General features: G+C 43.5%; 1 protein-coding gene across 1 annotated transcript in view; it reads right to left on the bottom strand.

The window, feature by feature from the left end:
* Positions 1-22,533, bottom strand: part of LOC139565333 (alpha-1-syntrophin-like) — a 69,750-nt gene that overhangs the window by 17,788 nt on the left and 29,429 nt on the right. Inside the window, exons 3-7 of the mRNA XM_071385564.1 lie at positions 9,321-9,507; positions 8,164-8,353; positions 5,381-5,511; positions 4,198-4,394; positions 2,783-2,970 (exon numbers count right to left, since the gene is read on the bottom strand). Coding sequence (XP_071241665.1) covers positions 2,783-2,970; positions 4,198-4,394; positions 5,381-5,511; positions 8,164-8,353; positions 9,321-9,507 — 893 coding nt within the window. The remainder of the gene's footprint in view (positions 1-2,782; positions 2,971-4,197; positions 4,395-5,380; positions 5,512-8,163; positions 8,354-9,320; positions 9,508-22,533) is intronic.

The raw sequence follows: 22,533 nt of genomic DNA on the forward strand, positions 1-22,533 counted from the left end.
CAGAGTTCCTCTGTGGAGATGGAAGAACCTTCCAGAAGGACAACAATCTCTGCAGCACTCCACCAATCAAGCCTTTATGGTTGAGTGGCCAGACGGAAGCCACTCCTCAGTAAAAAGGAACGTGGTAGACCACTTGGAGTTTCCCAAAAGGCACTAAAGGACTCTCAGACCATGAGAAACAAGATTCTCTGGCCTGATGAAACCAAGATTATTTGTGCTGAATGCCAAGCGTCACATGTGGAGGAAACCGGGCACCATCCCTACAGTGAAGCATGCTGGTGGCAGCATCATGATGTGGGGATGTTTTTCAGCGGTGGGGACTGGGAGACTAGTCAGGATCGAGGCAAAGATGAACAGAGCAAAGTACAGAGAGTTCCTTGATGAAAACCTGCTCCACAGCACTCAAGACCTCAGACTGGGGAGAAGGTTCACCTTCCAACAGGACAACAGCCCTAAGCACACAGCCAAGACAATGCAGGAGTGGCTTCGGGACAAGTCTCTGGATGTCCTTGAGTGGCCCAGCCAGAGCCCGGACTTGAACCCAATCGAACATCTCTGGAGAGACCTGAAAATAGCTGTGCAGCGATGCTCCTCATCCAACCTGACAGAGCTTGAGAAGATTTGCAGAGGAGAATGGAAGAAACTCCCCAAATACAGGTGTTCCCAGATTGTAGCATCATCCCAAAGAAGACTCGAGGCTGTAATCGCTTCAACAAAATACTGAGTAAAGGGTTTGAATATTATGAAGTTTTTGCAAATTTTTTTGTTGTTGTTTTGTCATTATGGGGTATTGTGTGTAGATTGATGAGGGAAAACAACTATTTAATCATTTTTAGAATAATGCTGTAACGTACATTTTTTGGGAAAAAGTAAAGGGGTCTGAATACTTTTCGAATGCACTGTATACCAACGAATTGGCGAGGGCACTAGAACAGTCTGCAGCACCCAGCCTCACCCTACTAGAATCTGAAGTCAAATGTCTTCTGTTTGCTGATGATCTGGTGTTTCTGTCCCCAAACAAGGAGGGCCTACGGCAGCACGTAGATATTCTGCACAGATTCTGTCAGACATGGGCCCTGATAGTAAATCTCAGTAAGACAAAAATATGAATAATGATGTTCCAAAAAAGGTCCAGTTGCCAGGACCACAAATACAAATTATATCTAGACACCATTGCCCTAGAGCACACAAAAAACTATACAAACCTCGGCCTAAACATCTACATACCTCGGCCTAAACATCCGTGCCACAGGTAACTTCCACAAAGCTGTGAACGATCTGAGAGAGAAGGCAAGAATGGCTTTCTACGCCATCAAAAGGAACATAAAATTTGACATACTAATAAGGATCTGGCTAAAAAATACTTGAATCAGTTATAGAACCCATTGCCCTTTATGGTTGTGAGGTCTGGGGTGCACTCACCAACCAAGAATTCACAAAATGGGGAAAACACCAAATTGCGACTGCATGCAGAATTCTGCAAAAAAATATCCTCTGTGTACAACGTATTACACCAAATAATGCATGCAGATCAGAATTAAGCCGATACCTGCTAATAATAAAAAAACAGAAAATAACCGTTAATGTCCAAAAATCACCTAAAAGGTAGCTATTTCTAAACCTTCCATAACAAATCCATCACATACGGAGAGATGAACCTGGAGAAGAGTCCCCTAAACAAGCTGGTCCTGGGCTCTGTTCACAAACACGAACAGACCTCACAGAGCCCCAGGACAGCAACACAATTAGACCCAACCAAATCATGAGAAAAAAAAAAAAATTACATGACACAATGGAAAGAATTGACAAAAAAACTGAGCTAACTAGAATTATATTTGGCCCTAAACAGAGAGTATACAGTGGCAGAATACCTGACCACTGTGACTGACCCAAAATTAAGGAAAGCTTTGGCTATGTACATACTCAGTGAGCCTAGCCTTGCTATTGAGAGAGACCACCGTAGGCAGACCTGGTTCTCAAGAGAAGACAGGCTATGTGCACACTGCCCGCAAAATGAGGTGGAAACTGAGCTGCACATCCTAACCTGCCAAATGTATGACCATATTAAAGACACATATTTCTCTCAGATTACACAGACCCTAAAATAATTTGAAAACAAATCCAATTTTGATAAACTCCCATATCTATTGGGTGAAATACCAAAGTGTGCCATTACAGCAGCAAGATGTGTGACATGTTGCCACAAGAAAAGGGCAACCAGAGAAGAACAAACATTGTAAATACAACCCATATTTATATTTATTTATTTTCCTTTTTGTACTTTAACTATTTGCACATCGTTACAACACTGTATATAGCCATAATATGACATTTGAAATGTCTCTATTCCTTTGGAACTTTTATGTTTACTGTACATTTTTTATTGTTTATTTCACTTTAGTATATTATCTATTTCACTTTGGCACACCCAGTTGTTGAGAAGGACTGTTCCATATCCTCATATATTGTAGGGACCATTATTTTCTCATAATTTTGCCCAACACCTGCACATGGAACAGACTGTCCTCTGAAGTCAACAGGGGTGATGTAACCCCTCTCTACTCGTGTCCAGGGCATCATTTACGAGGCGTAATCTTTCTATGGGTGCAATGTCGGCGTGAACGAAAATGGATGAGGGAGAGAGAGAGAGAGAAAGACAGAGTAGAAGCGAGAGAAAGAAAGAGTAAACAACAGAGAAAGAAGGAGAAAAAGAGAGAAAGAAAGACAGCCAGACCAACCAAACAAATAACCAACCGACCAACCAGTCGTCAGTCCAACTCACAATCTCCGCCTCGGGCCCTCCGAAGTCGAGGAAGATCATGCGCACGCCGTCGTCGGAGGACATGCGCAGGCGCTCGAAGGGCTGCTGGAGGAGCACCGTCTTCCTGATGCCCATCTCCTCGGTGAACAGGGAAAAGCCCTCGTCGATGTGAACTCCCAGGTTGCACTCCTTCCCGTTCCAGCTGCAGGCTGCCAGGGACCACAGGGGGGGAAAGGGTAACACAGGTTGGTTGGTCACTAAGGGCCAGTTTCCCAGAATGAAGATTCTTCATTGATCTTGCGTATTATCCCAGGACTAGGCTAAATCTGTGTCCAGAAAACCACCCCTAAAAGTTTTTATTGTAAGGCGTTCTAGATGAAAGCATCTGCTAAACATTGTAAATGCGGTCATTACTCTGTTTCACTCCCCTTACAAAACGAAATACTAAAGGTACAGTAGTGTATTGACTGATCTGTTCTCTGAAAAATTGACAAGGACAGCTCTTATGAGACATACTTCTCGACATTGATCATATAGTCAGTATGAATGCAGATAGTTGCAATTCATTTATTTTGTAGGTCCAGCTTAGATGTGGCTGCCTCCCATGAATGCAATGAGTGACTTTTTATTGACAATATGTTGCACCACACCACAAAACCAGTAGAGGGCAGTACTACCCTATTTAAACAGCCAGACCTGCACATACTTGCTGTCGGTCTTTGCTAGACTATCTGCTGTTGTTTTGCAGGAATCCATGATGACATATACACTTACAGTTGGAGCATTTAAATGTTACTTTTCAAAATACCTGTTCTGCAGCAACGATACATCGTTAGTGTGACAAACTCTCTCAGAGGGTGATGCCAAGCACCAAGTTGAATAGCAATAATGAATAATGAATGAATGAATAATAAAAATAATTAATAATAATAGTGTAATGAAATACATTTCTAAAACATGCCCCTGAAGATGCAGTAACATCCAAAATGTACATTTTTTTGTATTTTTTTTAGGGGGGGGGGGGGGGTGGTAGATCAGCTTTAATATTGAAGATAGACTGTGGCTTCTGTCAATGCAATTGTCTGCATCATTTCCAATCCCCAATGTTTTGACCTGCATTGCAGTTGGCCTACAGATTAACTTTTGAAGACCGTGTTAGCCTTCTGAGCTAAAAGCCTAGACATTTTCTCAAGGAGCTAACGTAAGTCCTCCTGTCACAGACCCATCATGACACGAGCATGGTTCTGTAATGAAACCCTGTTTGAGACCTGAAGACTTGTGTTAACTTCCCGAGCTCATGCCTAGGCTTATGCTCAGCGGGCTAACTTGGCGGAGGCTCCTCGTTCCATACCTTGTCCGAAACCTGAAGACTCGCATTAGCTCCCCTAGGCTTTAGCTCAGCAGGCTAACTTCCTCCGCTACTCCTTCATCCGTACCTGTGGTGACTTCCTGGATGAGCTCTGCGGCGTTATGGCAGCCGTCCACCAGCATGTGGGTCCAGGTTGAAAGCTCCTTGGCCGAGTTCACCCGGAATACGTGGGTCTCTACACCCTGCTTGGTGCCCATGCGCAGCCCAAAGGAGAGCTCCGAATCCAGCAGGGGAGAGCTCTTCCCCGGACCCGAGTGGACCAGTCTGGAGGAGGCGGGGATGGGGAGAGGGAGGGTAAGAGAGGGGGAGAGAGATGGCATGGAGAAAGGGGGCATAGGGAAGGGATAGAGGGGGAAAGGTGGTAAGAAGGTGGAAGAGAGAAAAGGGTGGAGTGAGGGGGGAGAGGAAGAGTAGGACATGAAAGAGAAGGGAGGGAGGGAGGGAGGGAGGGAGGGAGGGAGGGAGGGAGGGAGGGAGGGAGGGAGGGAGGGAGGGAGGGAGGAGAAAGAGGGTAAGTAGAGAAAGAGCGAGAAGAAAAAAAGAGAACAGAGAAAGAGTGGAAAATGAGAGAGAGAACCATGAGGGGTGGAGAAAACCCAAAACACAACTTGCTGGTTTTCCTAATCATTTGCACATTAATATGACAACATGCGTGAACATTTACAATGGGCCATTTATGGAAGATTATTAAGTATGCCAATAGCCCAGTTTGGGGTGTGTTTAAGTATGATTTGCTGTTTGGCCAGAATGTCTTGACAGACTGGCTTTAAATACAGTACAGGCAAACAAGGTAGTGTGTGTACATGCGAATGTGTCCCTCCTAGTTATGATGAGATAATAACTTTTTGACCTAATGATCTTATAAGACGTGGCTCGTCATTTAACTGACTTGGCTGGAAGGATATTTGACTGTCTGGTTTCAACCCTACACAGTGTGACACTCCCACATGTGTTAGGTGACAGGCACGTACACACTTATACATGACTGGTTTAAAGTTACAAAATCTTGCAAGGTTAAACCTTTCTACGCGTCTTTTCATTACTGTTTACGTGATGTACTGAATCTGCCAGTTCTGACTGCATTATTTGCACTGGAAAGCACTGGCAAATCAAAGATTGCCACCATACCCGGTTCCATTGCTCATCCCTTTAAGAGAGCATGTCCCTTTAAGAAAAGGTAGCTTTTTGGGGAAATGTTTGGTGTGTACCCGGGGCTAAGGTTTTAGATAGTGTGTGTATGTGTGTCCTACCTGGTTGTGATGAGCGGGTGGCTCTTGACTGGGCTGTTGATGCTGTCTTTAGTGTCAGGCAGGGTGGGGTATAGCAGCAGGTCTCTCTCAGTCAGCAGAGCCAGCACCGGTCTCTCTGGACCCTGGGTCGCCTTGGGGGAGAGGACAGACAGACACACACACTTTTTCTGAATCAAATATCACAACACAACTACCGGTCAAAAGTTTTTGAACACCTACTCATTCAAGGGTTTTTCTTTATTTTTACTATTTTCTACATGGTAGAATAATAGTGAAGACATCAAAACTATGAAATAACACATATGGAATCATGTAGTAACCAAAAAAGTGTTAAACAAATCAAATTATATTTTATATTTGGGATTCTTCAAATAGCCACCCTTTGTCATGATGACACTGTCGCATATTCCAATGCTTCTTTGACAAAAGGTTAAGATCAAATATTAATTTTCAATTCCATACTAAAGTACAAACAAGGGGAATGTGTAACAACATCATTTATTCAGCAGAAACAACAACGAGTGTCTAGTTTCTGACAATTTGAGGGCAGTTACATTTCGCTCCTTTCATCCCAAAATGTATCGATTTGTCAGCATTCACGGTAGGCAAGGCTGCTTTACATCATTGAAAGAAATATATTCTTTGTGGAAAATTCCATGTGTTGTGGTGCTTGACGATAATGTTCAGTCCATCAAGGGCTTTTACTACATTGTTGTTGGGTTTTCAACAATATGGACCTAGTCCAGAATTAAAAAGCAGTCTCTATGGCTATTCTCCATTAAAATAATTCTGATTCCAGGACTTAGTCTGTCTCTGGGAAACCGGCCCTATATGTTTTATTCCTTGAACAACGTTAATTATTTTTCCTTTTTAACCTCTACTTAATACCGATCCCGGATCCGGGTTTGAAAATAGACAACATACTACCTATTAGCTGGCAGCTCCTTAGCACAAGGCTAACGTTAATGCTAAACCTATTCTCAGAAAACACAGAAAGTTGCTTTCAATAAACCAAACAGACATGTCGTACAGTCTTCAGTCGGCTGCTTCTAGGCTAGTCGCTAATGCATTTAAACAGAACACAGTGTTAGAGTCAGACGCTCCGTATTTCATTCTGTTCATTGCTAATCTGGCTTTCGCATTGCTAAAATGCTAAATGCTGAAAAAAATACATAGGAAAAATTTCAACAACAAAAAAAATGTGCCAAATAATAAATGTCCATACAAATGTATGTATTACAAATACATTTACAAATGTATGTCACGCATTAAAATACATTATTTGGGGATTGTTTTGTTCCACACACAGTGCATTCGGAAAGTATTTAGACCCCTTGACTTTTTCCACATTTTGTTAACGTTACAGCTTAATTTTAAAACTGATTAAATCGGTTTTTCCCCCTCTTCAACCTACACACAATACCCCATAATGACAAAGCAAAAACAGGTTTTTAAAAATATTAGCAAATGTATTTTTTTTTAAACGCTACAAGCTTGGCACACCTGTATTTGGGGAATTTCTCCCATTCTTCTCTCTCTCTCTCTCTGCTCCGTTCATCTTTCCCTCGACCCTGACTAGTCTCCCAGTCCCTGCCGCTGAAAAACATCCCCACATCATGATGCTGCCACTACCATGCTTCACCGTAGGGATGGTGCCAGGCAGTGAAGGCTGCTGAGGGGAGGATGGCTCACAATAATGGCCGGAACGGCGCGAATGGAATGGCAACAAACACATGGAAAGGTTCTTCCATCTCCACAGAGCGACCATCGGGTTCTTGGTCACCTCCCTGACAAAGTCCCTTCTCCCCCGATTGCTCAGTTTGGCCAGGCGGCCAGCTCTAGGAAGAGTCTTGGTGGTTCCAAGCTTCTTCCATTTAAGAATGATGGAGGCCACTGTGTTCTTGGGGACCTTCAATGCTGCAGAAATTTTTTGGTACACTTCCCCAGATCTGTGCCTCGACACAATCTTGTCTCGGGGGCTCTACGAACAATTCCTTCGACCTCATAGCTTGGATTTTGCTCTGACATGCACTGTCAACTGTGGGACCTTATATAGACAGGTGTGTGCTTTTCCAAATCATGTCCAATCAATTGAATTTACCAATCAAGTTGTAGAAACATCTCAAGGATGATCAATTTTGAATCTTCGTCTCATTGCAAAGGGTCTGAATACTTATGTAAATAAGGTATTTCTGTATTTATTTTTTTATAACTTTGCAAAAAAATCTAAAAACCTGTTTTCGCTTTGTCTTTATGTATTATGTTTAGATTAATGAGGATAAAAATTAATTTAATCCATTTTAAATTAAGGCTGTAACGTAACAAAATGTGGAAAAATGTGTAATGCACTGTATATCCTAAAATGCATTCCCCCCAATGTTCTTTGGAACGCACTCAAGGGACACATTAGCTGACCAACCAATAGAAAGGCCTTTCTTGGTTAGGGTTGAATAATTTAAGTAATTGGGTTCAAATACTATTTGAAATCACTTCAAATACTTTATATGTGCTTGATTGAGCTTGTCTGATGCAATAGAACAAATAGAAAAGTCTCAAAAGTGCAAAGCCCGCCCACCTGGCACTCCTGGCACGCTAAGGGCTCAGACACAACAATAGTTTTTGCTGGTGGAGAGTATTTAGCACCTCTGAACAGAGTGTGTAAGCCTTAAAGCAAATGCTCAAAGTATTTGAAAGAGTTGAAATATTATTTGAACCCAGGCTTGCCTGCCATATAAATGCATAAAACCAAACACCCCAAAAAATTGACCTTTGACCCTTTGTACCTGTTCAGTGATCCAGCCCATGTGTTTGACCTCCAGGCCCGCCTGCATGGCCCTCAACTCATCCCTGACGCGGGGAACCAGGCCCAAGACCCCTACCTGGATGGCGTTGTACCAGGACTGGGCCATGACGGGGTCCTTGGCCCTCAGGAACACTGAGCTCTTTCTGCTGGACGAGATCACCTCAAAGTACCTGTGTGAAGGGGAGGGGACAGAGGGAGAAAGAGAGGGGACAGAAAGAGAGAGAGAAATGGGGGAGGAGAGAGACGGGAGAGAGAGAGACGGGGCGAAATAAAAGAGGTAAGAAGAGAAAGGGGGGAGACGAACACAAGAAAACAGTATTCACTGTGGTCAGGTCCCTTGTGAATACACTAAAATCCACATTTTGATGACCCTTGAAGTTGAGGAGTGTCAATTAGCTATCCTCCTGTGACAAATGAATTGACATACTATTAAAGGAAAATATTCTCATCCACTTTACCTCTGGACAAAGTAGCCATGGTAACTTGACGTGAGGTGATTCTAACCTAAACATAGTTTGTCGGGTATTTGTCATTCAAGGTCTTTCATACTTGGAAAAATAAACACTAGCCCCCTGGTATGCTCCACAATGTGTTAACATTGACCGAAACGTTGGTTTGAGCCCCAATAAAGCTCATTGTGGAGAATGCAAGTGTCCAACAACCAGTGTGCTTCTTTTTGACTGAATTTTTCATACCAAAGGTGAGATACAAAGAGAGATGAAGTAGGACACACACTAGTGCTCCACTACATACCTTTAACTAAGCTTAGTAAAACAAAGGTTCAATCATTTTCATCAGGTCATAGGCTACTAAAAGTCAAACCAACGGGGACGGCAGACGGAGCTCAGAACTTGCTGTGAAAAAGGAGATGAAACAGAGCAGCGCTACTTTGCTTCAGGTGAATATTAAGTAGGCTGCTCGTTACCTCCAACGGACCTTCGTTTCTATTCCAAAAGGAGTGCCTTGTGGGTCTTTTGACTTGATGAACATCTTACCGAATTCACGATTACAAGCCATTGTACCCAGTTTCTCTCTCTAACTCTCTCTCATCGTGGAACTCAGTTCCCCATTAGCCTGTGCCAAGACCCCAACAACCGAATGTTCCGGTTTTCAGGGACTGGTTTTCACCCGCAGTACCTGTTCTCTGTGTCCGGGGGGCACTGTTTCCTAGTCACCTGGCACATTTTCAGCGATATGGTCCTGGCCTCCAGCTCGGCAGGGGCGTGTGCGCCTTTCTGTGATGTGGCAGGGGGGGAGTCCCAGGGTAAGGGTGCGCCGGGGGAGGTGTTCTTAAAAAAGGCCGACATCTCCTTGATGTATTTCACTGAGAGGAAAAAAGAGAATTTGTATTAAGGAAGGTGTCATATAAGGTGAATTGCAAGCCGTAAGAACAATTATGTGGATTTTGGGGTTTCCCAGACACAGATTAAGCCTAGTCTTGGACTGAAAAAGCATACTCAATGGAGGATTTTAATTTAAATGGATTTTTAATCCACGACTAAGCTTAAACTCAGTTAAAGAACAATTGAGGGTCGGTTTCCCAGACACAGGTTGAGCCTACTCCTAGACTAAAAATATCCAATGAGAATGCTTTTTAGTTCAGAACTACGCCTTATCGGTGTCCGGGAAACCGCACCTCAGTGTTTAGCTGATGGAGTGTGCAAGAGAAGGTTAATTAGCCAAATGAAGTTGGAGTTTGAACTATAGCCTTGGCTCCTATCAATGTTGCGCATTTCATGAGCGAGTATTCTCTTTCACTGCTGTGACCAAATCCTGATCCTCTGCTCGCCTTGCCTTGCCTGTCGTTCAAGCACCCGCTCTCTGTCTTACACATGCTTCTTACACATGGCCTATGCCCACACAGACGCACCACAGCCAGCCTGCTCGTTCACTCACCAGACACACACTCACATGGCAACCGCACGCACACACGCACAAACACACATGCATGCATTCAAGCCCACGCACTCATATGCACGTGTACGCTCAAACACACAAACGCACACACCAGCCTCCTCCTCCTCCAGAGTGGTGGCAGTTCTGCTGCACACTAGGCTGTGGTATGGGGAGCCAGTGCAGGCTGGGGTATAAATAGACCAGAGGACGGGAGAGAGGGACCAGAAGGGTACGACTCAGGTTTCACTTGGGAGGTGTGAAGTGGTCCTCTCTCAGGGGACAAACAGGGGCTTCCTCTGACCCCAAAAGTCAGTCAGTCAGTTAGTCTCTCCGAGACCTACCAAAGAGTCAGAGGCAGCAGTGTGCTCCAGTGTTTTCCGTAAGCGCCGTCCGTCGGCTAAATAGCCGATAACAGAATATGTAAGCCGGCTACTTTTTCCACTTCATAAATGAAGTAGGTTTCTTTTCATTTAAAAGTTTCAATTCGCTTGTCAGAAAAGACAGTTTAGCCTTCTCCAGCTAGAATGAACAATATGAATCTTCTAGTGATCTATTGATAGGTCAGGCGCCTGTCAGTCACAAAGTGAGCAATGAAAGGGAAATATTGCTGGTTTGTCAGTCTGCTGCATGTCCCGCCTCTCGGTACATGTGTTATTTTTGTGAGCTGTGGTTGGCTACAGTCTAATTTCTTTTCACGGAGGAGGGAGAGCATGATGCTTATTCATCGTCTCCTGTGAGTGAATTTACACGTCCCATGTAATGTACTGTGAGTAATAAAGATGAGTTGAAATCCACTTAATTTCTGTTTTGTGGCATATTAATTTATTTTACCCTTTTTTTAAAAGTCAGTTAAGAACAAATTCTTATTTACAATGAACAATGCCTAGGAACAGTAGGTTAACTGCCTTGTTCAGGGGCAGAACGACAAATTTTTACCTTGTCTGTTCGGGGATTCGATCAAGCAACCTTTCGGTTACTGGCCCAACGCTCTAACCACTAGGATACCTGCCGCCTTCTTTCAAGTGTTTCATAGGCCTATATAGTCACGGAGGCGGGGCGCATAGGCTATTTACTGTGCTTTGATTGACAACTGAACAGCAAGTGTTGACTAATTCATAAAAGGTGTCAAACTGACTGAATAAAGTAAAAGGTGTCAAACTGACTGAATAAAGTAAATCTCCTTTATCCCTTTGCTATTTCCAGGCTGTATCACGACCGGCCGTGATTGGGAGTCCCATAGGGCGGTGCACAATTGGCCCAGCGTCGTCCGGCTTAGGGTTTGGCCAGGGTAGGCCATCATTGTAAATAAGAATTTGTTCTTAACTAACTTGCCTTGTTAAATAATGGTTAAATAAAAAAGTACTTAAAAATATATATACATCATACAACGTAGTTATATGTCCATGGTATCGCATCGGGACAAGTAAACCAAAGATCTTATTTGTATTTTCCTAGGATTAGGGAAAAAGGAAACCGCACATTACTCTTGATAGTATCACTGATCTTTAATAAGCTTACGTATCGGCCTCACGGCCTTCGTCAGAGCTTTGTATTTTCATAGGATTCAAAGCCCATGTTGAGACTTGCCTGTGATCACTGAAGACACTCGTCAGTGTAGCCCAGTGATGGGTTCATTTGGCTCCCTAATTTGCATACTGGTAGGGTACTACTGCTATTTGCCGATTACCTGCAGATAAATTATGAAAACACTCGATGAAGATATTGAATCCTCAATGCAGGAACAATAGGTAGTGGAGAGAGAGAGCCTTATTCTGGTCCAAAATATGATAAAATAAAGCAGATTTAAGGTTATAAAAGCTAATGTCATAATACTAATATGGTATTATAAAATGTATTGCTATAGGACTACTGATTTGATTAAAGTGTCGACAATGGAGTAGTCAACAGTTGCTCTCTGTGTAGTAAAGCCCATGTTTAACACCTGCTTCATTATTCAATCATACCTGTAGGTTTATTCATTGTTGCCTGACTTTGTATAAAAGTAAGGGTGCACAATCTGGTGGGGGTCCTCCTTCATTTTTAAAACAATTTTCCTGCAATTCTACGTTGTTTCTCAACAGGGAATCCATGTTTACTTGACAGAACACAACCTTTTTTCTTAGGTTTTTGCCACAATAAACTAGATTGAAATAGTGGACTAGACTAGTTTTTCAGACTAGATTACTAATCTATCGCCTTCCGTCAGTCCCACCCACAGTGATTGATTGACAGGTCTGAAACCATAGCAACTCTGACTTACAAACATCCTGCTCCCTCCCCTGACAATCCCTCCCACAGTGATTGATTGACAGGCCAAACTGTTAAAGGGATAGTTCACCCAAATTACAAAATGACGCGCTGGTATCCTTACTTTTTCTATTTGGCTGCCTACTCCATGTACTTACGGGAAACACTGATGCTCTCTATACTGTATATCTTGCCTTCTCTCTCTCTCTCCCAGTCCCCACCCCTCTCTCTCAATCTCTCTGTGGCATAATATGTGCTGGTCTAACACCCCTCACACTTGTACCAGACTACCAACATGGTTACCTGGGCAACACTTTCACACCACAAACTCTGACCCACACACACACACACACACACACACACACACACACACACACACACACACACACACACACACACACACACACACACACACACACACACACACACACACACACACACACACACACACACCTGACAGCCCACCAGTGTTTCAAGCCTCGATGACTCCTGGATACTATGCTTCTACCATGCTTCTAATTGCCCTTCTAGAGTTTAGCCTAGCTTCCCATTTGTGATGTAGCTTAGCCGTGTGTAGAGTTCTGACAGGGAGAAGCTATATTCCCTACAGTGAGCCTTCGATCCCATAGAAAACACAGTTGACAGTGCATGTCAGAGCAAAAACCAAGCCATGAGGTTGAAGGAATTGTCCGTAGAGCTCCAGGACAGGATTGTGTCGAGGCACAAATCTGGGGAAAAATGTCTGCAGCATTGAAGGTCCCCAAGAAGACAGTGGCCTCCAACATTTTTAAATGGAAGAAGTTTGGAACCACCAACACTCCACCAATCAGACCGTTATGGTAGTGGCCAGATGGAAGCCTCTCCTCCGTAAAAGGCACATGACAGCCCGCTTGGATTGAACTCTTTGGCCTGAATGCCAAGCGTCATGCCTGGAGGAAACCTGGCACCATCCCTATGGTGAAGCATTGTGGTGGCAGCATCATGCTGTGGGGATGGAAAACCTGCAAAATCGGCAGTGTATCAAATACTTGTTCTCCCCACTGTAGCTAGGTGTCATCATCTAAAATAACCATAATTCATAAGACAGTTCTTATTTGATTAATGGTGGTCAGACCTATCTATGTGAAGCTAGCCACAATAAGGATTAGCCACAATAGTGGACTTTGCCTTCAAAATAAAAGAATGTCATTGACAGTGACGCAAATTAACACAAGTAGTAGAATTATGCCATAATTGAATGCTAAACGAGGTTGGAATGTTATAAAATCAACAAAAGACAATAATGTGTTAATTTTACAAAAATCTGTTGAAATCACACTGGATGTACTGTATTATACTTTAGAATTGCACTGGGGGCATACTTATTTTACTGTACAGCCTTACCTATGGATTGTGGATCAATGACATGGGGTATCAGTCTACTCGGTGACACCCAGAGAACATTAGCGTCGTAGCTCTTATTGCGGGACTCTGAAAGAACTGTGATCTGAGGCCCATTTATTGTCAACATATGTGTATTGAACACTATTCCCGAGGAAAAACAATACTGCGTGTCATGCCTGATCCCGCTCCCCCTCCCTGGCGCTCGAAGGCGCCAGGCTCCCCAGCATTACGCACACCTGCCTTTCCCCGTCACGCGCATCAGCGTATTATTGGACTCACCTGGACTCAATCACCCGTTTATTACCTCCCCTATATTTGTCAGTTCCCCATCTCTGTTCCCCACTGCTGTATTGATTGTCGAATGTCGTTGTTTTGCCCGTGTGCTGACGTTGTGCCTGTCTTGTTTCATGTCTGTTCCTTCTTAAATGTTGACTCCCAATACCTGCTTCTCATCTCTGGCGTCGGTCCTTACACTGCCTGGATGTTTTGGAGTCTGATAACTCTGAGGAGGACGTTGGGAAAAAATATATTGTGTATTGAGTAGACTGATACCCCATTTCATTGATCCCCAATCCTTAGGTAAAGCTGTACAGTACAATTTGAATGTAAATACACACAATAGGCTGACTGGGGAGGTGATTTCACACAGTCACAGTCCAGCGATAAGAGCTACAACGCTAATATTGGCGCAAACTCTTCACAGTTGTGTTCTGTGTGTGTCACCGAGTAGACTGATACCCCATTTCATTGCTTCACATTTCAACCTTGTTTAACATTATCTATTCTAAATATGGCATGATTCCACCAATTGTAACCTTCTGCATCACTTTCAAAGAGTGAAGGCAAACCGCAAATTCCACTATTGAGCCTAATCCTTATTGTGGCTAGCTTCACAACACATAACCCGGTCTGGTCGAGCCTCACTAGCCAGATGAAGCTAGCTGGCTGCTTATCTTTGGGCAACAGGGTTAAGAAGCTGGCTAGCTATGTATTTTCATGAACTGAAGTTCAATTTCAATAAGTGAACAACAAGTGGCAACCTAGCTAATACTTCCTCACAAGGATTCCTAAATCATTGCCAAGAATAATGACAATGACTGCAGTTTCTACTGGTCATTGTTTTCAGGATGGTTGTATTGGTACTAGCTAGGTACCAAGCTAAAGCTAGCTATCCCAGAAGTTGCGGTCGAACAAATAATGCTTTATTACCAATGCGGTATTGTAAACACATTGTTCGTGGCCGGTGTTTGCTTGTTTGCAGACTTTTTTTACAGCTTTGACAGTGCTACTGATAGTAGTGGTGGCGCTTGGCTTGCACATGCAAATTCAGAACACACAACATTCTATAATCTAACTGTGTTATTTGACTCGTCAAACAGCGTCATTTGACGTGTATCTTTTTTGACACGCAAAGACCCAAACGGCGTTCCATAGTATGTCGTGAAGCTAATAGCAGTGACACTATTACTGTGTAACTTCGGTAGGGCAACATGCGTACCAGTCGGCGAAAGCCAACATCACCCACGACAGAGAGCGCTTGATTGTCAAGTGCAATGAATTCCATTATTTTGGCGTTAATGGATTTCGCCTTTGAGTTGTCTCGCTGAAATTTTCTTATTCTTTCAAATGACTGCTCGATCCACACAGCAGACATTGTGGGCTAGGTTAGGAATGCTGTGTTGCACGTGTAGCGCAACATTTTACGTGGCGTCATTACGTACCTACCTCATATAGGTATGCACGTCGGCTTTGACATCGGTTTTGCACATCGGCATTAAACTAGACATTGGACCGATACCGATGTTTGCTGTAACGTAACAAAATGTGGAAAAGGTTTGGTGCAGGGTAGAGTACCGGGTGGGAGCCGGCTAGTAACTAAGTTCAGGGCAGGGTACTGGGCGGAGGCTGGCTAGTGGTGACTATTTAACAGTCTGATGACCTGGAGATATATTTTTTTCAGTCTCTTTTTTCAGTCTCTAAGTTGTGCCAAGAGCACATTTTTGGGGGGGACAAGCTATGTTTTCAAAACGGTTATGTTCACATGAATTCTGATTATTTCCAGGGATACACAACATCCTGAAATCTATGTACATCTTTGTTATAAATAATACTATATTTCCCTTGACAGAGTGATGCTGAATGTAAAAAATTGCAAAATTTACCCCACTCTCCCTGTTACAGAATCCCCCTGCCGAGGGCGCTGTAGGACTCATTTCCAGCGTGTGTTGTTGTTTATGTCTGGCTGGAGCCGCGCTGTCTGACTCTCACCCATCCTCACCCTTTCTCCTCCTCACGTGAGAGATCGATATCGCCTCCAGCTCATAGCTTCAGCCAATCGGACAATAGCTATGTGTCTCACCACTGTGCACGCTCTAGCCATGCAGTCTCTCCAGGTTCTGATTGGCTAGCCAGCCTGACCCACACTCTCCACGGGAGTAAATATTGCCGTACCTGAACAGTGTTATTCCAGTCTGTGAGTATGGGTGGACATACGTATGTGCATGGAATGCGTGAACACAGAAACCATACCCGTGTACATACCAATGTACATACCCATGTTCATCATCTCCTGTGTGTGTTAACTCTCGGGCTGCTTTAATTCCCCTCTAACCGGGGGCGGTGTCAGTGAGTCACAAACCAGTAAAATATGTAGAGCCGGGTCACTCTCTTTCACTCCCCTGCATGAGACAGATGTCTTTTTATTTTCAGAAGTTTCTTCAGGTAGCTTATATACTGTATAACCCTTGGTGTTGGTAGATGGTGCATTGTAGGTACTGAGTGAATGGGCTTGGATGCTAAATTAAAAGTAGGTAGGCTTACATATGTTTGGATAAATTCCCATTATCCAAAGACTAGGAGTGGGCGAGATTCATTGGTATTTTCCAGATGAATAGTATTAGGTATTTTCTATTTCTCTACATCACTAATCGGAGCCAATGGAAAGGGAAGGGAGGAGGCCACCGCTGAATAGCTTGGCCCTGTAGAGAGTAAGAGAATGCTGGGGTGGAAAATATGACTAAGCTCGATTCAACCAGAGGCAAATGATGTTTAACAGAATCCAAATGTTTCCATGAATACCAGTGGCGGCCACATTCAATGTAGGGCTAAATTTAGCTGAAACAGCACTGTTATTACTTCAGCTTATCTGGCAGGCCTCGAAAGTAGTTCTATGTGTGCGTGTGTGGAGTTTCTTTGCTCCAATTGCAGAATCTCCCACTAAGCTTTTCTTTGGGAGTCTTTACATTGAACTCACAAATCCCGACTATACATTTCCTACCCAATTCAGTTAGACTCTATTCACTTAACTCGGGGCGTTTTCCTAAAGCGTTCACTAAATCGCCAGACGGGCCAAAAAAGAGATCACAGCAGTCGCCACTTAAATTGTCCAAAAACTCAAAAGGATGGGGTAAATGGAAACATATTTAACAAATCCCCCTTTGGTGTTATTATCGGGGGAGATGTGCTATGGTGGTAAACCATGTCACGCACACTTTTGGGTCCACATCACAATGCTTGTCCACTGGCGACCGGGGGGGTACACTGCCGTAGTCAGTCAGCATGGTGGACCAGGTTGGTCCCGCTTTAAATGACATGCAGCTTATAAAGGCTTCATAAAGCCTTCATAAACACTACATAAATGTGTCACTATAACCATATGTCATGCTCTATAAAAGGTTCATAAATGTGGCATATCTGTGTGACGTAACCACCAATGTATGTCAAATGTGACATAACCCACTACGTCAACTATGACATATTATAAAGGGTGGCATACTCAATGCTTAATAAAGGCCTTATAAATCATATTAAATTGAGGCTTCACAAAGCATTTATAACCTTGTCATGCATCTTGGTAGAGCATTGCAACGCCATGATAGTGGGTTCTATTCCCTGGACCACCCATATGTAAAAATGTATGCACGCATGACTATAAGTCACTTTGGACAAAAGCGTCTACTAAATTGTATATATTATATTACTCTAAAACATTTCTAGGATGGCTCAACCTCTTTCCGTCTTGGGTGCATAACCAATATTGAACCTGTCCTCAACTGACCCCAAAATGCTGTGCTGCAGGATGACAAACACATAAAAAATGCAGTCATCCACAGCCAAAAACGTTAGTAGGGCCTTTCAAAATCCGCTTATATTTTTGCCCAATTTCTTTGAATTTTTTAAAATTCTGTTTTCTCTGTTTTGTTTCTCCAGGTTTTGGATTTTCTCCGTTTTTTCACACTACTTTATAGAAAAACAACAAAATTAGATTTTCTGAGTTCACAACAATGCTTAAGTCACATCAGGGGATGACTTTTGAGGTCTTGGAAAAATCTAAGAAACTTTGATTATTGAGTGTAGTTACCCTTTAATTCAGTGCACTGTTGTTTGGTTAACAGTGTTTCTGTAGCGCAGTATAGGCACGCGATGAGTTTGCAAGTCAAATGCCCACTTGTGGTGCCACTGGACAGCGAAAAATGTGTAAGTTAACCTTTATCCATTGTAATTTAAATTAGTTTGTAGATGTTAACTGTTGAGTTAGATTACATAGCTACCTCAATCGTTATTTCAAATAATTTCAGTGATTTCACAACAATTGATAGCTAGCTAATGAAATGTAGCTAGCGAGCAGGCTCAGCTAAATAACCCCCCCCCCCCCCCGTAACAATTTACTTGACACCCAGCATCATAACATGGTCATAACCAAGAAATAATATGTTGTAACACTGTCATGACCCATATATTTAGACCTGTTGTGACATATTGTGTTATTTTTTTGTCTGGTTATGACACCTACATAAGAGTGTCAAAACCCAGATTTATGTTTTTTCCCTGCCAAGAGGTTTCCTTTCATTTTAATGTTTTTTTCTTAAGTCCTCTGTTGTTGTAATGAATTCTTTACAGTCATATTTTAAATAACTTGTAGAAAATACACTTTATGACACTGTCAGAGAACTGGAAGGAAAGGCGGCCAAAGGAAGTGTTGGCTTTGGGGATGACCAGTGAGATATACCTGCTGGAGCGCGTGCTACGGGCGGGTGTTGTTATCGTGACCAGTGAGCTGAGATAAGGCGGAGCTTTACCTAGCATAGACTTATAGATGACCTGGAGCCAGTGGGTCTGGCGACGAATATGTAGCGAGGGCCAGCCACAGGTTACTGTAGGGTGTGAGAGGGGTATTTAAATGGGTTGATGGACCTGCAAAGCTTGTGTTTGTGTGTGTGTGTCAGAGCCAAGATGATTTGGAGCAGTCCAACCTGAGACTACCACATCAGGTATTCCTTGTCTGTTCCCATGCTGGAGACCAGGGCTTGTTCACAACCTGTTACAATGGTGCAAACATTTTGTGACTGATCTTTCAGCGGGGGAGTGGGTGAATGTGTCAAAGACCTGACTGGGCCCAGCACTGCATGGTATGGCTCATTATATTGTTGGGTCAAATTACCTGACTGGGCCCAGAACCCCAAGGAATGGCTTGTTATATTGTTGTGTGTGTATGTGTTTGTGTAATGAGGAACATGTCATTTGGTTCCAGAATAAAGTCACTTTCAATTGCCTTATGTTGAGGGCTTTCATCAAGGTATTTGTTATTTGGTGTAACATCATCCCCAGGCTATTGTGCACACAGCACATATAAGCCTGGTATGTAAACCTTTCAAAGTTGGCCTTAGTGGGAGTGACCATAGAATTCTATGGGAGGGACCTTACTGAGTAAAGTATTAGTCATCATTCCCCCTAGTCGTCTCTAGTTAACACAGCCACAAAGTCATAATTATGGCTAAACCCTGCCCATTTCCACAATTCCTCTTCTTAAAATTAGATTTGAAACCTGACCCTAACTAATGAAGGCCACGTTTGATGTGTCGGTCCACCAGACCTTCCGCACATTTGGGCGGAAGCGTCTGGGAACGAGTTAAGGTGTAATGTGACTAACATGACTTCACTTTGGAGCATGTGCCACAACATGTCACCCTTTATAAAGCACATGTTTATATCACACAGTTATGCCGTGTTAATGAACCCTTTATAAAGCATGACATAGGGATATAGATGCTTTGTAACACATTTATGTAGTGCCTTTATAAGCTGAACGTCATTTAAAGCGGGACCAGTAGGGTCCATTAGTTTCGCGGTCTGACTTGGCAAACACAACTCTCCGTTATCAAGTCAAAGACAACAATGCTCTGTGGCTGAGCTCCCTGCTTCTTGTTGTTGCTGTGGGAGCCGCTGGAATTCCGTTTCATTCGCTACACTGTGACTTTTGAAGCATGCTGTTCGCCCCGTAAGCTCTATTAGCCAGTGGAATGTCCCTTAACCTCCCACGCAAAATGTCCCTGGCAGACAAAAACAATATATAGTACAGTCCCTAATACAGTGCCTGTGCAAATACGAACACCCCAGTGCTACACCGGACACACAGTGCTCGGTTCCCTTTTCTAAGTGATTGTGTGTGTGTGTAAACAATGTGTCATGGTTGCAGTCAAGACACAATGTTGCGTTATTTTCACAGAGACTTCCTTTGTTCCAGCTCATTTGTTTTTTCTTCTCCTTACTAACATGTGCAATGGAGTCTAGTAAAGCCACATGTGATGTGGTGTGTGTGTGCGTGAGGGTACAGTATGTGTGTGGTCTTTCCTGAACTTAATGGGATAAGATTGATAAGAGCCAGGCCTGTAATGTGTGTCCAATTATGTGGACTGACTCACTTGGCTAAAGTGGGTAAGGAAGTTAGGTATTCCCTCCAATAAAAAATGATTTAACTCCAAGTGCGATAGGCAAATCATCCACACAGTCCAAATCATTACAATCATGGACAACAGCCAAGTGGGTCACAGTCAGTATCCCAAATGGGGCTCTGGTCAAAACTAGGGCTCTATGTCAGGAATAGAGTGCCATTTGGGACTCAGCCAGAGGGGTTACTTCCTAACTTATTCAGATATACAGCATAACTTAAAAATGTGATTGCTTTGCATAAAATGTAAAGAGAGGTAATTATGTACAATTTCGTCAAAGTCGGGAAAGTTAACTGAATTCAGCACTCATTTTCCCACTTTTCAATATGCATCTACAGTTGCGATTCCGTCAGCCTTCCACTTTTCGGGCTTTTTTACCACATGTAAAAATATAAATATTTGCCTATTCCAAGTAGCCATTGGAAGGTGTAAGTGCCGGCAAAAAAGTAGTTTAATTGTGCATTTTTGTCTATTTTGTATTCAGAACTACACTTTTTGCAGTCAAAGGTAATGCCAAAGGTAATGTAAGTACTAACAGTCTATGTAAACCAAGCCCAATGCCAGAGGTGATTCTTGTTGCGCCCATAGCGGTTCTTGTGGCGACATGGCTACTGCTACAGTATGTCTCTAGATGTAGGCTAAATAGTTATTGTATGGACCAAAGTTGTAGGGTGAAGTTGCCCCGAGACACTGATCTGGGCTCAGTTTTGCATTTCCCCCACTAATGGTTAAGGTTAGGAATGGGGAGGGGAAGTCGATCTTAGATCTTTACCTATGGGAGACTTCACACCATCTAAAAAGCGTCTCAAAGATAAACTGAATAAATTCCAACAGGAATAAGGTCAATACAGAGAAACGTACAGAGGTAACTGCCAAAATAAAGAAAACACTTGAGTAAATAAAAAATAAATACACTGCTCAAAAAAATAAAGGGAACACTTAAACAACACAATGTAACTCCAAGTCAATCACACTTCTGTGAAATCAAACTGTCCACTTAGGAAGCAACACTGATTGACAATAAATTTCACATGCTGTTGTGCAAATGGAATAGACAAAAGGTGGAAATTATAGGCAATTAGCACGCCCCCCCCCAATAAAGGAGTGGTTCTGCAGGTGGTGACCACAGACCACTTCTCGTTCCTATGCTTCCTGGCTGATGTTTTGGTCACTTTTGAATGCTGGCGGTGCTTTCACTCTAGTGGTAGCATGAGACGGAGTCTACAACCCACACAAGTGGCTCAGGTAGAGCTGGAGGTCATTTTGCAGGGCTCTGGCAGTGCTCCTCCTTGCACAAAGGCGGAGGTAGCGGTCCTGCTGCTGGGTTGTTGCTCTCCTACAGCCTCCTCCACGTCTCCTGATGTACTGGCCTGTCTCCTGGTAGCGCCTCCATGCTCTGGACACTACACTGACAGACACAGCAAACCTTCTTGCCACAGCTCGCATTGATGTGCCATCCTGGATGAGCTGCACTACCTTCAACCTCAGGAGGCTGAAGAAATTCGGCTTGTCACCAAAAGCACTCACAAACTTCAACAGATGCACAATCGAGAGCATCCTGTCGGGCTGTATCACCGCCTGGTACGGCAACTGCTCCGCCCACAACCGTAAGGCTCTCCAGAGGGTAGTGAGGTCTGGATGTAACGGATGTGAAATGGCTAGCTAGTTAGCGGGTACGCGCTACTAGCATTTCAATCAGTTACGTCACTTGCTCTGAGACTTAAGTAGTGTTTCCCCTTGCTCTGCAAGGGCCGTGGCCTTTGTGGAGCGATGGGTAACGATGCTTCTTGGGCGACCGTTGTTGATGTGTGCAGAGGGTCCCTGGTTCGCGCCCGTGTCGGGGCGAGGGGACGCCGTAAAGTTATACTGTTACATTGATGCTGTTGACCCGGATCACTGGTTGCTGCGGAAAAGGAGGAGGTTGAAAGGGGGGTGAGTGTAACGGATGTGAAATGGCTAGCTAGTTAGCGGGTACGCGCTACTAGCATTTCAATCAGTTACGTCACTTGCTCTGAGACTTAAGTAGGGTTTCCCCTTGCTCTGCAAGGGCCGTGGCTTTTGTGGAGCGATGGGTAACGACGCTTCGTGGGTGACTG

The sequence above is a fragment of the Salvelinus alpinus genome, chromosome 2 (assembly GCF_045679555.1).
Source record: "Salvelinus alpinus chromosome 2, SLU_Salpinus.1, whole genome shotgun sequence".
Lineage (NCBI taxonomy): Eukaryota > Metazoa > Chordata > Actinopteri > Salmoniformes > Salmonidae > Salvelinus > Salvelinus alpinus.